The 17,250-nt window shown below is 41.7% G+C and overlaps 3 protein-coding genes across 5 annotated transcripts in view; 2 read left to right on the top strand and 1 right to left on the bottom strand.

Moving 5' to 3' along the window:
* LOC127439143 (choline/ethanolaminephosphotransferase 1-like) overlaps positions 1-17,250 on the top strand; it is a 154,923-nt gene that overhangs the window by 10,612 nt on the left and 127,061 nt on the right. The gene's annotated exons all lie outside the window — the stretch shown is intronic.
* dram2b (DNA-damage regulated autophagy modulator 2b) lies at positions 191-6,356 on the top strand. Its single transcript, XM_051695288.1, has 8 exons — positions 191-390; positions 2,468-2,617; positions 2,722-2,789; positions 2,909-3,051; positions 3,221-3,398; positions 3,478-3,560; positions 5,629-5,721; positions 5,801-6,356. Exons 2-8 carry the CDS (start codon positions 2,487-2,489, stop codon positions 5,921-5,923), a joined length of 819 nt encoding a protein of 272 aa, XP_051551248.1. The 5' UTR covers positions 191-390; positions 2,468-2,486; the 3' UTR covers positions 5,924-6,356.
* Positions 6,497-17,250, bottom strand: part of dennd2db (DENN/MADD domain containing 2Db) — a 22,802-nt gene continuing 12,048 nt past the window's right edge. For both annotated transcript variants that reach the window (XM_051695228.1, XM_051695227.1), the window contains exons 6-14: positions 16,157-16,226; positions 16,003-16,080; positions 15,762-15,902; positions 15,427-15,575; positions 15,077-15,248; positions 14,746-14,796; positions 11,169-11,250; positions 6,890-7,123; positions 6,497-6,812 (exon numbers count right to left, since the gene is read on the bottom strand). In XM_051695228.1, coding sequence (XP_051551188.1) covers positions 6,724-6,812; positions 6,890-7,123; positions 11,169-11,250; positions 14,746-14,796; positions 15,077-15,248; positions 15,427-15,575; positions 15,762-15,902; positions 16,003-16,080; positions 16,157-16,226 — 1,066 coding nt within the window. In that variant the 3' untranslated portion in view covers positions 6,497-6,723. The remainder of the gene's footprint in view (positions 6,813-6,889; positions 7,124-11,168; positions 11,251-14,745; positions 14,797-15,076; positions 15,249-15,426; positions 15,576-15,761; positions 15,903-16,002; positions 16,081-16,156; positions 16,227-17,250) is intronic.

The following is a 17,250-nucleotide window of genomic DNA, read 5'->3' as shown; positions in this document are numbered from 1 at the left end:
TACAAAAATCACAAGAGCTATTTTCAACTTAAAATGCTCTAGTATTTGCATTGTTAAATATAAAGCTTTTATTTTGCTGGTGTTATTTCTTTATATTTGCTTTATGAGAGAAAATGAGCATATATTACCTGAGAGGGATTTCCCGCGCTTTGGCAACCCACCGAACAGCTCAACATCCGGGACTCGTGAAGGATCAAGCGTGTTCACGAGACATGCGCGAGCGCGACTAACGGAAGGAAAACAGCAATAACATGATCTGAACTACGGGAAATAAGTAGTAAACGGATAAGAACACAAAAGCATTAAAAGACGAGATATAACCATTAAAATAAGTCATATCAATGTTTCTGTGTACAGGTCGGGATGAGCGATCGGCTGTTTGATTGACAGGTAACGCTCTTCATAGCTGATAATTACATATTTATAACGCATATCATTAATTAATTAAAGCTTTTAAATATAAATGTATAAGTAATACTTTGACTTTATTTGTAATACAGTAATCAGGAGCTGCTGTACTATAACGTGCAATCCTAAATAGAAAGTGAAACTTTAAAAAAAATGCTAAGTAGAACTTTGTTCCGAAATGCTTCAGAGAAGGATCCTTTAATTCATATTTTTATGCTGATTTTTAAAAGTCATTTTTATTTGTATAGCACTTTTCACAACACACATCGTTTCAAAGCAGATTTACAGAAAATCACGCATTAACAGACAATGAAATTGTAATATCTATAAAGTCTTAAAGTGATCATTGTGTAATTGTGAATTGTGTATAAAATAAATAATAATAATTGTATTTAGAACCCCAGTGAGCAAGCTGAAGGCGACTGTGTAGACGAACGGGTTTAGTAACTATCTTTGCCTCAAAAATACTCTGGCGGTACTATTGTACTAAATGGTATTAAATGGTAATATTGTGGTGATATGTAAAAAACATTTTTGCGATAATTGCCTTAAATTATCGCGATATCCGATTACATCGTCAACCCCCCTGCCGAGGGTCGGTGATTATTATTTATTTATTTTTTGCTTTATGGATTGCACTTTAAACAATGAAAAAAGCAATAAAACAATGAAGTGATCAAAAAATCGTATTTAAACACCTCCTCCAAATCCAAACATTTACAGTCTCCAAGCGGCTCCATTTGCATCACAGGATCTGCAATGCACCTCAACCGTGAGGAAATAAAGCGAATTTAACTCACAGCACCTCCCGAGATGATCTAAGATCATTTTCAGCATTCTCGTAGACGGCATTATTCTTGCAAATAGTTTTCAGACGAATGAAACAGAGAAAAATGAGTGAAAACTCTTTACATGCGCTTGTGACAGGGTCCCGCTGCACGCCTTTGAACAAACAGCGAATCAGACACGAGTGTTGACGGCTTTTCTTTTGTTTTTGTTTTTGGAACGCCCAATTCCCAATGCGCTCCAAGTCCTCATGGTGGCGCGGTTACTCACCTCAATCCGGGTGGTGGAGGACGTATCTCAGTTGCCTCCGCGTTTGAGACCGTCAATCCGCGCATCTTATCACGTGACTTGTTGAGTGCGTTACCGTGGAGACATAGTGCGTGTGGAGGCTTCACGCTATTCTCCACGGCATCCACGCACAACTCACCACACGCCCCACCGAGAGCGAGAACCACATTATAGCGACCACGAGGAGGTTACCCCATGTGACTCTACCCTCCCTAGCAACCGGGCCAATTTGGTTGCTTAGGAGACCTGGCTGGAGTCACTCAGCACGCCCTGGATTGGAACTCACGACTCCAGGGTGGTAGTCAGGGTCAATACTCGCTGGCCCCCTTTAGTCTGTTCTTAAACATATAATAAAGTGTGTTTCTTCAAGCGCGAGTCTTTGTGACTAACAGCATTTCTTGTCACGTGTCACTCCGAGACGTCTTACAGATCGCCCGCCTGTTGCGGGTAAACGAGCAAAATTACCCACGCAAGAAATACATTTGTACGAGGCGCTCGCGAACTGGATTCAGCCTCGTCGCATTTAGCGGGTGCTAGTTTCACACCCTGGCCACTGTTTAATATATTTGGTGACATCCCAGATCCATGGTTTTGCCATTTCCCGATATTGTCGATCATCATCTGTTCGCACTCGGCATCAGGATCTTTGCAAGACATCGTTGACGTCCTATCTCCAAGCCCTAATGTGGTCCTGAGTAATTACACACATGGGGAAATCTTGTGATCATGTGAATTCCAGGCCTGGAAACATCAGGGTGGGAGCATTGACCATGGTCTTAACTCTGGAGTTTTCCAGTAGATATCGTGTGTAGCGTTACTGATTGATTTGTAAAAGTTTTGCGCATGATTACCAGTGGTTTGTCATGTGCTGTCACACACACACAGCAGAAGTGAAAACACAACTTCTCTCAGAATACAGCCATGATGTTTTATGCAGAAAGAGGAAGCGCGGCTGATGCTAATAATATAAACACTTGTGTTTCAGGAGTGAAGCATCATCAGAGATGTGGTGGTTTCAGGAGGGCTTGTGTATTCTTCCTGTAGCGCTGGTCATATGGACCGCAGCGACCTTCATCTTTGCTTACATCACAGCTGTGATATTGAGACATGTCGACCCGCTGGTACCGTACATCAGGTGATCAGAAGAGAGGACTTTATCATGTATCATTTAAAGGAATAATTATCCCAAAAAATGTCAATTCAGCATACCGTTTTAATGAGTTTGAGTTGTATTTCCAGTGACACGGGGACAGTCGCTCCAGAGAGGTGTGTGTTTGGAATCATGTTGAACGTGTCGGCATTCTTAGGTCAGTCAAACCAGCACCCTAAACCCTGACCTTATGACCTGTAACTAGAGCTGATCCCAGTTCACATATGTCTGCTAGAAGTGTGTAGTTGACACATAGATCTACACGTTGTCCTGCAGGTGTCGCTACGATGTACGTGCGCTATAAGCAGCTGCAGGCGCTGATGGACGAGTATGACACTCGACTGAACCGGCTCAATCTGTTGGGGTTCGTGCTGGGTTGCGGGAGTTCGCTCGGCATGTGCGTTGTCGCAAACTTTCAGGTACACACATTTCACGTATTCATCATCCACAAGCATCATGAAAACAGTCCAGATGATGTAGTACATCTGTGATGTAGTATATTTCCATTTTTGAGTGAACTGTCCCTTTAAATAACTGCAGGACGTTGTTGTGTTGAGTTAATGAGAATGCTAATAACGTGTTTGGCAGAAAACCACCCTGTTCTCGATGCATCTGGTCGGTGCGGTGTTGACGTTTGGAGTCGGCGCTCTGTATATTTTCGTGCAAACGCTGCTGTCGTACCTCATGCAGCCTCACGTCCACAGTAAAACCATGTTCTGGACTCGACTGAGTGTGGGGATCTGGACTTCAGCCAGTATTATCAGCAGTATCCTTCCTTACATACTCTAGTGGTCAGATATGTGTTGTACAGCATGTGGTTTTGTTTTGCTCCTTGACTGTGGGAGTGTTTGTGTCGTCTGTGATCATGTACAGCAGTTTGCCTGGAGTAGAAGTCAACAAGAAACTACACTGGACTCCTGGAGAACCTGTGAGTGTGTGTGTGTGTGTTTCTGTGTGTTAGTGTGTGTTTCTGTGTGTTAGCGTGTGTATGTGTGTTTCTGTGTGTTAGAGTGTGTTTCTGTGTGCGTGTGTGTTTCTGTGTGTTTCTGTGTGTTACTGTGTGTTTCTGTGTGCGTGTGTGTTTCTGTGTGTGAGTGTGTGTGTGTGTGTGTTTCTGTGTGTTACTGTGTGTTTCTGTGTGAGTGTGTGTTTCTGTGTGCGTGTGTGTTTCTGTGTGTGAGTTTCTGTGTGTTACTGTGTGTTTCTGTGTGAGTGTGTGTTTCTGTGTGTGAGTGTGTGTGTGTGTGTTTCTGTGTGTTACTGTGTGTTTCTGTGTGAGTGTGTGTTTCTGTGTGAGTGTGTGTTTCTGTGTGTGAGTGTGTGTTTCTGTGTTTCTGTGTTACTGTGTGTTTCTGTGTGTGAGTGTGTGTATGTGTTAGAGTGAGTGTGTGTACGAGTGTGTGTGTGATTGTGTGAGTGTGCGTTTGTGTGTATGTGAGTGTGTGTGTGTGTGTGAGTGTACGAATGTGTGATTCTGCGAGTTTGTATGTACGAGTGTGTGTTTGTGTGTGTGTACGATTTTGTGTGTGTGTGCAAGTGTGTGTGTGTTTGTGTGTATGTGAGTCTGTGTTTCTGTGCGAGTGTGTGTGTTAGTGTGTTTCTGTGTGTGTGTGAGAAAGAGTGTACGAATGTGTGATTCTGTGAGTTTGAGTGTACGAGTGTGTGTGTGTGAGAGAGTGTGTGTACGAGTGTGTGTGTGATTGTGTGAGTGAGTGTGTGTTTTCTGTGCGAGTGTGTGTGAGAAAGAGAGTGTACGAATGTGTGATTCTGTGAGTTTGTGTGTACGAGTGTGTATGTGAGAGAGTGTGTGTACGAGTGTGTGTTTCTGTGTGTGTGTATGTGTCAGAGTGAGTGTGTGTGATTGTGTGTGTAGGAGTGTGTGTGTGATTGTGTGAGTGAGTGTGTGTTTGTGTGTATGTGAGTGTGTGTGTGAGTTTCTGTGCGAGTGTGTGTGTGTGTGTTTCTGTGTGTGTGAGAACGAGTGTACGAATGTGTGATTCTGTGAGTTTGTGTGTACGAGTGTGTGTTTGTGTGTGTGTACGAGTGTGTGTGTGAGAGAGTGTGTGTACGAGTGTGTGTGTGTGAGAGTGTGTTTCTGTGTGTGAGTGTGTGTGTGTGTGTACGAGTGTGTGTGTGAGAGAGTGTGTGTACGAGTGTGTGTGTGTGAGAGAGTGTGTTTCTGTGTGCGAGTGTGTGTGTGTGTTAGAGTGAGTGTGTGTACGAGTGTGTGTGATTGTGTTTTGTGTGTTAGTGTGTATGTGCGAGTGTGTGTGTGTGTGTGAGAGAGAGTGTACGAGTGTGTGATTCTGTGAGTGTTTGTGTGTATGAGTGTGTGTATGTGTGAGTGTATGAGTGTGTGTTTGTGTGAGTGAGTGTGTACAAGTGTGTGTGTGATTGTGTGTGTACGAGTGTTTGTGTATGTGTGAGTGTGTGTTTCTGTGTGTGTTAGTGTGTATGTGTGTGTGTGTGTGTGTTTGTGCGTGTGTGTGTGTGAGAGAGTGAGTGTGTGTACGAGTGTGTGTGTGTGTGTGTGAGTGAGAGTGTGTGTGTACGAGTGTGTGTGTGTGAGAGTGTATGAGTGTGTGATTCTGTGAGTGTTTGTGTACGAGTGTGTTTGTGTGAGTGTGTGTATGAGTGTGTGTATGTGTGAGTGTGTGTTTGTGTGTGTATGAGTGTGTGTTTCTGTGAGTGTGTGTGTGAGAGAGTGAGTGTGTGTGTGTGAGAGAGTGAGTGTGTGTGTGTAGAAATTAATAAAATCTTAAAACGTAGAAAGTAATTCAATATAATTGGTATGGTGCTCAGCTCTACTTGAAATCGCTCGTGTGTATGCAATCTCTATAATATGACTGAACAAATCTTTATCCAGTAATCCAGTAAATGCAAGTCATGCCATGCAAATAAATCTGTCAATAGTTGTGGGAGAGTGTTTTAACTGTGTGTATTTATAAGAAAGCTCTGATGAAGTGTGTATATTTGTGTGATTGTGTGTTTATCAGGGATTCACGGCTCATATCATCAGTACGATATCAGAATGGTCTTTGGCTCTTTCCTTCGTCAGCTTCTTCTTCACTTACATCAGAGACTTCAAGGTAAAACATCTCACATCTGCTCATAGAAACCCATATAAACACTGTTCGATGTGTCAAACGAGTCTCTGTTTCTCTGTAGAAGATCAATCTGCGAGCGGACGTGTTGCTTCACTGTAATCACCTGTATGATTCTCCTCATTACCGTCCCGTTACAGCACGCACACCTGCAGAGACGTCACCGCTGCTCGCCGGCAGCATCTGAACACACAACACAGGCCAGTAACCCGCAGGATTTCAGGAGAAAACACTGTACTAACCGATACACAGCATTATAAAACTTTTAATACCAGCACTGATCAGTGTAAGTAATGTTTTATACAGCCGCACGGTACTGTAGCACAGTCTGATTTTAAACTTTCACTTCCTGATGATTGGTACTACAGAAACGTTTCACTGATTTGTTCCACTGCTTTTATGCAGTTCTAGAAATCACTGTATTCATTCTCATATACCATTGGTTAATGCTTATTTGGCTTATGTGTCTGAATTTAAAATGCATGAATATTATATCAGGAGTTTGTTTCTATCTGGATAAGTTTAAACAAAACATATCTATAAAAAAAGATGTTTTTATTAACATAAAAAATAAATGTTACTGTAGAAAAATAAATTAAGTCGATTTTGTTAAATATTAAGATTTTGGGACATTGTTTTCATGATAATTAAAAGCAAATTTTCCACTCCAAAATAATAATCGTAACGGTCCTTAAATAGGTGCTATTTTCTTGAGATTTTTGGGGTGAAATATGAAGAACTCGTACATTTGTTCTTGACAGGTTTCATAAGATTAATAAAACAATAATCAAACGGGAATTATGAGATATAAACCGACAGCATCTTAATGAATTCAGATGATATTTTATTACATTAAAACATGACAATACAAATACACAGCATTAAATACTCACCACTGACAGATATTACAGGTTTGATGCTTTTACATGAGAAATGTTTTGATCTAATTGATCAAATGCTGGTAAATTTCAGTGTAAACACAGTCAGTCACACCACGAAACTTCGCACCCACTGTGTTTTAGTCTTTTCTCTCTTCTTCCTCTCATGATACTCTGAAACTTTCTTATGAAAAACCCCTGCAGAACAAACAGTACATACTCAGAACATACAGGATGTACAGCCAGTTATATATGATATTTAAAGGCGTGTGTACCGTTTGGGTTTGGTTGTGTCTCCTCCTCCTGTATAAACAGATCAAACATCTGTGTGCGGATGAAGAGTTTGATGAAGTCGAGATGTGATTTGTGTTGGACGGACTTCAGGAAGGATTTCTTCTGGAACTGTCGTGTGTTCCCGCAGCGCTTCACGTGTTGTGAGAAATGACCGACGGTCTGGATGAAGAACGAGAGGAACTCTTCTGACACCAGCCGGTTCAGATCGTCTGTACCTGCCCGCACAGCACACACACAACAGTTCAACACGAGTCTTCTTGTGATAGAAAAATGAAGCTTAATGAGGCTTTCAATAGACCTTATTCACGCTAGCAGCATCTTTGATTTTTAATGGGAATAACAATGAGGCTATGAGGGATACACTTACTGTCTCTTCAATAGCATGAACGGTATAAAGTGGGGTGTAAAAAAAAATAAATATTGTATTGTACGATACGACGCTCACGATTCAATACCATACGTACCACATTGTAGTGTAATTAACCCTTGTGCGACCTTCGGGACATTTTTGTTTTTTTCGATCATTTTGGCTGTGTTAATGCCAACGGCATACATTTAGCCAAAGGTGTGTATATTTGGGGGGAATGTGGATATTTCAACCTCATTTCCTATAATACATCTATAACACACTGTTACACAAAATAGTCACACTCAGGACCTTCAGGACAAAAATGTCCCCATTGAAACCCATTAAAACTGCAATATTTGATCCCAGTGCCATTAAAGCATAAAATCATGAATTATATGATATTATGCTTTCATTCCAGAGCCCTGGCTTCAAAATGTACATTTTTAACATTTTCTGATTTCCACCAGATGGCGCCATTTTTCTCATGTTTAGCCTATGGAGCAAATACAAGCTTTTCCCCTATTCTCTGTTTGCTGTATTATAGAGCACTGCAGGACAACTGAATAAATGATGCAGATAAAATTGTGTGGGTGTGTTGGTATGGATGTTAGAGTGTGTACTGAGAAATGTGTGTGTGTGTGTAAAAAACAACAGTGGCATTATGTAAACAAACTGGCATTTAATGGGTTAAAATCCTGAAAATGAATGAATATTTGGTAGTTATGATTAGTTAAAGGGTTAGTCAGTCAGTGAAAATGGAAAATAATATTAATATATAATATTATTATGGCAGTTGTTTGACGCAGACATTTTTGTCCTTTAAGGTCCTGAGTGTGTTTATTAAATCTGACACTGCACAAAAAAATAATAATGCATCAAAATCAATGTTGTTGCTAATCATTGACATATCCCAGACTGTGATAATCCCCTTAAAAAAAAATCCCCTTAGCCTTTAGTATATGGAAAATAATCATTAAAGAATGGAAAGCTTCCTCCAACCATGACACAAGCCTGGATCAGTCTCATTCTTAAAAAGGACAAAGATCCAAGCGAGTGTAAGAGTTACCGTCCAATTTCTCTGATCCAGATAGATATTAAAATATTTACATTTACATTTATGCATTTGGCAGATGCTTTTATCCAAAGTGACTTACAGTGCACTTATTACAGGGACAATCCCCCTGGAGCAACCTGGAGTTAAGTGCCTTACTCAAGGACATGATGATGGTGGCTGTGGGGATTAAACCAGCAACCTTCTGATTACCAGTTCAGTGCTTTAGTCCACTACACCACCACCACTCCAATAAAATATTGTAAAAAATTCTGGCTAATCGATTATGACATCGCTTATACATATAGATCTTGTGGGGTTTATTCGGGGCCGCAGCTCTTCTGATAATATTTTCATCAATATGGCGTCTCATCAATATCATGTGATCAGTAGCGAATGATCAGACTCGTTTGATATGGTAGAATGGGATTATCTTTTTAAGATTTTGGAAATGTATGGGTTCAGGAGTACATTTATTGGATGGATTAAGTTACTTTATAGACACCCGGTAGCAGCGGTACAAACAAATGGATTAATTTCAGATTATTTTACTCTGGATAGGGGCACTCGGCAGGGTTGCCCTCTTTCCCCATTATTGTTCTGTCTTGCCCTGGAACCATTAGCAGCCGCGATAAGAAAGGAGGATGATTTTCCAGGGGTGATAGCGGGAGGTGTGGCGCATAAGCTTCTGCTTTACACAGATTATGTTTTATTATTCGTCTCTGAACCTAATAGATCTATGCCTTGCCTCCACAGAATTATGAATTCCTTTTCTAAGTTCTCAGGATTCAGAGTTAATTGGTCTAAATCCGAAGCTTTGGCTCTGAGAGCGTACTGTCCAGTAACGGCTTTCCAGCTGGGCGCCTTCCAGTGGCCCAAACAGGGCATTAAGTATTTGGGCATTTTATTCCCAGCAAATTTGTCTGATTTAGTTAGTGTTAATTTTGACCCTTTAATAAAAAGGTTTTCGAGCGATGTGGGCAGGTGGGCTTCATTAAATTTATCTATGATTGGGAAGGTTAATGTTATTAAAATGATTTGTATTCCAAAATTCAACTACCTGCTACAATCTCTCCCTATAGATGTCCCCCTCTCTTATTTCAAGCAATTTGATAGCATAGTGAAGTCCTTCATTTGGAATGGTAAACGTCCCAGATTACATTTCAATAAGTTACATAGGCCGATTGACAAAGGAGGGCTAGACCTACCCAAGATTTAGTTTTATTATTATGCATTCAGTCTCAGACATTTGGCTCATTGGTCGCTTCCACCTGAGAGAGCCCCTCCCTGGTGTTCTATTGAACAGGAAGTTCTTGCCCCTATTTCGCCACTGCAAATCCTTTCTATCAAACAAACTGGAGAAGTTACACCCCGATATCTCGCATTTACACTCGGTACGGACAAAAGTGTCCAGAGTGTTTAATTCAGACATTTATTTAAATGTTGCCTCGAGCATATGGCTGAACCCCAAATTATGTATTAACAAGTCCCCTTTCTGCTGGTCAGAGTGGGTTGTGAGGGGAGTTACTACACTCGGTGGCCTGTATGAGAGTGGAGTATTGAGATCCTTTGAAAATTTGGTTCAACATTTTGGGATCCCCAGATCTCAGTTCTTTAGGTATTTACAGCTGTGCCACCTGCTCTGTACTATTTTTGGGAGTAGCATACACCCCCCTAAAGCGGCAGATACTCTGGGAGAGGTGATTAGGTCATGAGGCATCAGTGTATTACTCCCTGCTAATTCAGAGTCTGAAGGACGGAGCTTTAACTTCTATTAAGAGATTATGGGAGAAAGATTTAAATTTGGTATTGGAGGAGGGAGTGTGGACTAGGATTATAAAAAACATTAAGTCTGTATCTAGAGATGTAAGGGTGCACCTTATGCAATTCAAAATTTTACATCGATTCTATTGGACCCCCTCTAGATTGTATAGGCTTGGTCTTAAAGACACACCCACCTGCTGGCGATGCCAATCAGAAGATGGAGACACCACCCATGCTTTTTGGATCCAAGATTTTTGGTTGTATGTGTGACGTTTTGGGCACTCAAATTTTACTTTGCCCCAGACTCTGTATTTTGGGTGATGGGGCGGTCATTAATTTGGGGGATAAACACATAAAAAATTGGGTTCTGACCAGTATCATGATTGGCAGACAAAGTATGTTAAGGGGTTGGAAGTCGGATGGAGCTCCCTCATTTCCGGAGTGGTGTGTGGAGATGGGGAGGGGGGCAGCTTTCGAGGAGGTGGTATGTAGAAGGCTGCGGTTTAGGGACTTGTTGTTAGGAAATGGGGCAATTATTTAGCGTTTTTGGGGTGACCCTTGGGGAGGGGATGGTGAGAGAGAAGTTTAGTTGAATTATGAATGTTTGTTATATTTTATTTTTTTGTTTTCTTTTTGTGTGTGTGTGTGTGTGTGTGTGTGTGTGTGTGTTATGATATGTGACCACAGGGGTGTTTGTTGGGGGTCAGGGTGGGGTTGGTGATTGGGGAGGGATATTAGAGGGGGTTAAATGTTAAATGTTGATTCGATGTGTATGTGTTGTGTATTTTTGAATCAATAAAAAAAATGTTTTGGAAAAAAAAAGACATTATGACAGTAAATGAATAACTGATTATTAAAGTGTTGATTGGGAAATAAATATGCTTGTGGGCAGTAACAGGGTGCTAATGTGACTGTATCAGGTTCAGACCTGTGCTGGTATAATTTTCAGCAGAATAACGCTTCGGATGTCACAGATTTAGTGGTTTTTGCAAAACAAATCAAACTCCAGAAATGTGTACACAAGCTTAGGAGCTTCGGTGTCAAACATTACCAAGTTTTGCTGGAAGTGTGTGTGTGTGTGTGTGTGTGATCTCACAGGTGTTGTGTTTGCGAGCAGACAGGGCGAGCAACAGCTCCTTATTGAGTTTGCTGGGCAGTATAGACTCCTCGTCTCCAATCTATAATGAAATAAACCAGTGAATTAATCATTTTTAAGTTAAAAACATTTGAAAGAAACAAGCAGAGCTGAAGATACAGGTGCATCTCAATAAATTAGAATGTCATGGAAAAGTTCATTTATTTCAGTAATTCAACTCAAATTGTGAAACTCGTGTATTAAATAAATTCAATGTACACAGACTGAAGTAGTTTAAGTCTTTGGTTCTTTTAATTGTGATGATTTTGGCTCACATTTAACAAAAACCCACCAATTCACTATCTCAAAAAATTAGAATATGGTGACATGCCAATCAGCTAATCAACTCAAAACACCTGCAAAGGTTTCCTGAGCCTTCAAAATGGTCTCTCAGTTTGGTTCACTAGGCTACACGATCATGGGGAAGACTGCTGATCTGACAGTTGTCCAGAAGACAATCATTGACACCCTTCACAAGGAGGGTAAGCCACAAACATTCATTGCCAAAGAAGCTGGCTGTTCACAGAGTGCTGTATCCAAGCATGTTAACAGAAAGTTGAGTGGAAGGAAAAAGTGTGGAAGAAAAAGATGCACAACCAACCGAGAGAACCGCAGCCTTATGAGGATTGTCAAGCAAAATCGATTCAAGAATTTGGGTGAACTTCACAAGGAATGGACTGAGGCTGGGGTCAAGGCATCAAGAGCCACCACACACAGACATGTCAAGGAATTTGGCTACAGTTGTCGTATTCCTCTTGTTAAGCCACTCCTGAACCACAGACAACGTCAGAGGCGTCTTACCTGGGCTAAGGAGAAGAAGAACTGGACTGTTGCTCAGTGGTCCAAAGTCCTCTTTTCAGATGAGAGCAAGTTTTGTATTTCATTTGGAAACCAAGGTCCTAGAGTCTGGAGGAAGGGTGGAGAAGCTCATAGCCCAAGTTGCTTGAAGTCCAGTGTGTAAGTTTCCACAGTCTGTGATGATTTGGGGTGCAATGTCATCTGCTGGTGTTGGTCCATTGTGTGTTTTGAAAACCAAAGTCACTGCACCCGTTTACCAAGAAATTTTGGAGCACTTCATGCTTCCTTCTGCTGACCAGCTTTTTAAAGATGCTGATTTCATTTTCCAGCAGGATTTGGCGCCTGCCCACACTGCCAAAAGCACCAAAAGTTGGTGTAAATGACCATGGTGCAAACTCACCAGACCTGAACCCCATAGAGAATCTATGGGGTATTGTCAAGAGTGAAAATGAGAAACAAGAGACCAAAAAATGCAGATGAGCTGAAGTGCCACTGTCAAAGAAACCTGGGCTGTCCATACCACCTCAGCAGTGCCACAAACTGATCACCTCCATGCCACACCGAATTGAGTGCAGTAATTAAAGCAAAGTGAGCCCCTACCAAGTATTGAGTACATATACAGTAAATGAACATACTTTCCAGAAGGCCAACAATGTCACTAAAAATGTTTTTTATTGGTCTTATGATGTATTCTAATTTTGTGAGATAGTGAATGTGGTGGGTGTTTGTTAAATGTGAGCCAAAATCATCACAATGTAAAAGAACTAAAGACTGTAAGCTACTGTCAGTCTGTGTGCATTGAATTTATTTAATACACGAGTTTCACAATTTGAGTTGAATTACTGAAATAAATGAACTTTTGCACGACATTCTAATTTATTGAGATGCATCTGTACAGAGACTGAGAAAAGTGTGTGCGTACACGAAGAGTGCGAGTGTATGTGTGTGAGTGAGTGTGTGTGTGTGTGTGTATGTGCTAGTGAGTGAGTGAGTGTGTGTGTGCACGCGTGAGTGAGTGTGTGTGTGTGTGTATGTGCTAGTGAGTGAGTGTGTGTGCACGCGTGAGTGAGTGTGTGTGTGTGCGTGTGAGTGAGTGTGTGTGTATGTGCTAGTGAGTGAGTGAGTGTGTGTGCGCGCGTGAGTGAGTGTGTGTGTGTGTGTGCTAGTGAGTGAGTGAGTGAGTGTGTGTGTGTATGTGCTAGTGAGTGAGTGAGTGAGTGTGTATGTGCATGTGAGTTTGTAAGTGCTAGTGAGTGAGTGAGTGTGTGTGTGTGAGTGTATGTGTATGTGCTAGTGAGTGAGTGTGTGTGTGTGTGGGTGTATGTGCTAGTGAGTGAGTGAGTGTGTGTGTGGGTGTATGTGCTAGTGAGTGAGTGAGTGAGTGTGTGTGTGTGCTAGTGAGTGAGTGAGTGAGTGAGTGAGTGTGTGTGTGTGCTAGTGAGTGAGTGAGTGAGTGAGTGAGTGAGTGTGTGTGTGTGCTAGTGAGTGAGTGAGTGAGTGTGTGTGTATGCGAGTGAGTGTGCTAGTGAGAGTGAGTGTGTATGTGCATGTGAGTGAGTGAGTGAGTGAGTGAGTGTGTATGTGCATGTGAGTGAGTGAGTGTGTATGTGCATGTGAGTGAGTGAGTGAGTGTGTGTATGTGAGTGTGTGTGTTTGTATGTGCTAGTGAGTGAGTGAGTGTGTGTGTGTGTATGTGCTAGTGAGTGAGTGAGTGAGTGTGTGTGTGCATGTGAGTGTGTGTGTGCATGTGAGTGAGTGAGTGAGTGTGTGTATGTGAGTGTGTGTGTTTGTATGTGCTAGTGAGTGAGTGAGTGTGTGTGTGTATGTGCATGTGAGTGAGTGAGTGAGTGAGTGTGTGTGTATGTGCTAGTGAGTGAGTGAGTGAGTGAGTGAGTGTGTATGTGCGTGTGCTAGTGAGAGTGAGTGTGTATGTGCATGTGAGTGAGTGAGTGTGTGTGTGTGTGCTAGTGAGTGAGTGAGTGAGTGAGTGTGTGTGTGTGTGTGCTAGTGAGTGAGTGAGTGTGTGTGTGTGTGCTAGTGAGAGTGAGTGTGTATGTGCATGTGAGTGAGTGAGTGAGTGTGTGTGTGTGCTAGTGAGTGAGTGAGTGAGTGTGTGTGTGTGCTAGTGAGTGAGTGAGTGTGTATGTGCATGTGAGTGAGTGAGTGAGTGAGTGTGTGTATGTGTGTGTGTTTGTATGTGCTAGTGAGTGAGTGAGTGTGTGTGTGTGTATGTGAGTGTGTGTATATGCTAGTGAGTGAGTGAGTGTGTGTGTATGTGAGTGTGTGTATGTGCTAGTGAGTGAGTGAGTGTGTGTGTGTGTATGTGAGCGTGTGAGTGTGTGTGTGTATGTGCATGTGAGTGAGTGAGTGTATGTGCATGTGAGTGAGTGTATGTGAGTGTGTGTGTGTATGTGCTAGTGAGTGAGTGAGTGTGAGTGAGTGAGTGTATGCGAGTGTGTGTGTATGTGCATGTGAGTGAGTGAGTGTGTGCATGTATGCGAGTGTGCGTGTGAGTGAGTGTGTGTACATGTGCGTGTGAGTGAGTGAGTGTATGTGAGTGTGTGTGTATGTGAGTGTATGTGAGTGTGTGTGTATGTGAGTGTGTGTGTGCGTGAGTGTGTGCGTGTATGTGCTAGTGAGTGAGTGTGTGTGTGTATGCGAGTGAGTGAGTGAGTGAGTGTGTGTGTGTGTGTGTGTGTGTGTGTGTGTGTGTGTATGTATGCGAATGTATGTGACTCACTCTAGAGATGAATTTGTTTTTGGCTTCAGTTGACAAATCGACAATCAGCAACTGAGAAAGACAGAAATACAGAATCAATCACATCTTCTCAGATTCATTCATAATTTATTCTAATATGTGTAACAGTGTCATGCGTGTTGTTTGACTGCTATTGACCCAATCATTTCCCTTAAGGCATCAATAATGTACATATTAACAGAAAATACACAGATCTTAAGTTGAAAATAACCCAGAACATTCCTGCGTCGATATAACTCTTGAGTTAAATGCTGTGTTTGTGTCAGTAATCTAGTTTGGTTAATCAGTGTCACACACACAAACACACACTGACGTCGTTGTGGTCTGTGATGAGTTCCAGCATGTTCTTCTGGACTCCCAGCAGGTACGGCGTCGGCGCCGCGCACACGTCAATTAATACTTCAGGAATAATTGATATGAACGTGTGCTGCCAAACGAACGGATACAACAGAGCGGCTACAGCGTGAAGAACCTGAGAGAGAGTACTGAACACACAAACACAGAGAGATTAGCCAATCACAGCAGAGAACATTTACATATAGTAGTCTTAAAGGTACAGTAGCAAATAAACAGACAGAGAGAGGACGGAAAATGGCCATGAAATTTTGACTAACTGTTTTTAGTGCAAAAAACCTTGACTACCATTTCAATTGTTGTGGTCACCTGAGCTCTTCAGAGACGAAGATGATTCGTCGTTCCATCACAGTGGCGGCAAAAACCAGCAGCACCTGTTCATCCGTCAGACAGCGGAAGAGCGTTTGGAAATCCACGTGCTCCAGCCACGATACGGCGGGTCGCGTTAAACTGATGATCTGAGAACAATCAACACGCTTATTTATTGCGAGATGCTTTTTATTTCGCAATAATGACTTATGTCCGATACCAACGGAAAGTGTTTGAGCCGTTACTATGGTTACCGCCTCAAACAAACATCTATAAATCATCTGTTTGTCGCAAGGTGAATATATAAATGTATATCACACTCAGGCGTGTTGTACCTCGGTTCCAGAATCTGGGATGAAGCTGGTGATTTTGACGGTATTTCCGGGCGCGGGCAGCGGCGCCTCTCGCAGACTCTGCATGAACGGATAGATCATCGCCTTCGAGACCCGCCGCCTCTTCTCCACCTCATCAAATATCTACATGAACCAAAAGAAATAAATACACACTTATAGAGAATTTACATTAATTCATTAAAGTTGACCCAAAAGTCAAAAGACTGCACGTGATCTTCATCACCTTGGAGAAGAGTCCGAAACATGCCACACGGCTGATGATGCAGTACGCTTCAGGTATACGAGCTCCTTTACCATCCGGCTAAAAGACGAACACAATCACTGACACATACTTCTGATGAAATACTGAGATATGAAGATATTTCATTGATAATTACCAGCAGTCTCCTGCAATAACCGTTTCTTCTGCTGCCGTCCAGTTCAGTCAAAACAAACGAGAATGTTTCACTGCAAATCAACAACACAACTACATTCAGCCTCAAACATGAACAATAAACATTTAAATTCATATTCATTTATGACTGATGTGAGAGTTGTGTGAGTGTTGTGTTCAGTCTGATGATGCAGCTACAGAACATTACAGGAAAAGAGATTTAAAGACAGTAAAACACTGAATGTTTCAAGAAGCTGTCAGTGTTTTACAGAATTGAACATGTCTGACATTGATAACATAAAGGCTCACATAATGGTACTTTTGATTAATATTAATTAAGAAATATGACTTTTAAAAGTACTCATTCAAACTCATTTTATTTTATTAGAAAGCTCAAACTGTTTTTAAAACCTTAAAACTATTAAATATGAGAAGAGTAATTAGAGACAAATAAAAAAAATTACAATCTTAAATCTGATTTATTGTAATATTAAAATATGATCATTTAATATAATCAATCCTTTAAAAGATAGAATTATTATTTTTTTAATTAAATGCATTTATTTCATTAAAATCAATCATCAGTGGACAGAAAAGTCTTAATAATTGTGAGTTTAGTTTCACAGCAGGTGTCTGAACGTTTGATTTCAACATGTAAGTCTAATAAAACACTCACGCGCGCACACACTCTCACTCACACACTCACTCACGACACACACACACTCACTCAGACGCACACACTCACTCTCACTCACGACACACACACACACGCTCGCTCACTCACACACGCACGCTCGCTCACTCACTCACTCACGACACACACACACACACGCTCGCTCACTCACACACGCACGCACACACACTCACACACGACACACTCACTCAGACACACACACACACACTCACTCAGACACTCACACACACACACTCACTCACTCAGACACACAAACACACACACACTCAGACACTCACACACACACACTCACTCACTCAGACACACAAACACTCAGACACTCACACACACACGCAGACACACAAACACACAAACGCGCACGCAGACGCACACACACGCGCAAACGCACACACGCAGACACACAC

This window comes from Myxocyprinus asiaticus, chromosome 50 (genome assembly GCF_019703515.2).
Source record: "Myxocyprinus asiaticus isolate MX2 ecotype Aquarium Trade chromosome 50, UBuf_Myxa_2, whole genome shotgun sequence".
NCBI lineage: Eukaryota > Metazoa > Chordata > Actinopteri > Cypriniformes > Catostomidae > Myxocyprinus > Myxocyprinus asiaticus.
The sequence above is the reverse complement of the archived record's forward strand: the minus strand, read 5'-3'. Positions and strand labels throughout refer to the sequence as shown.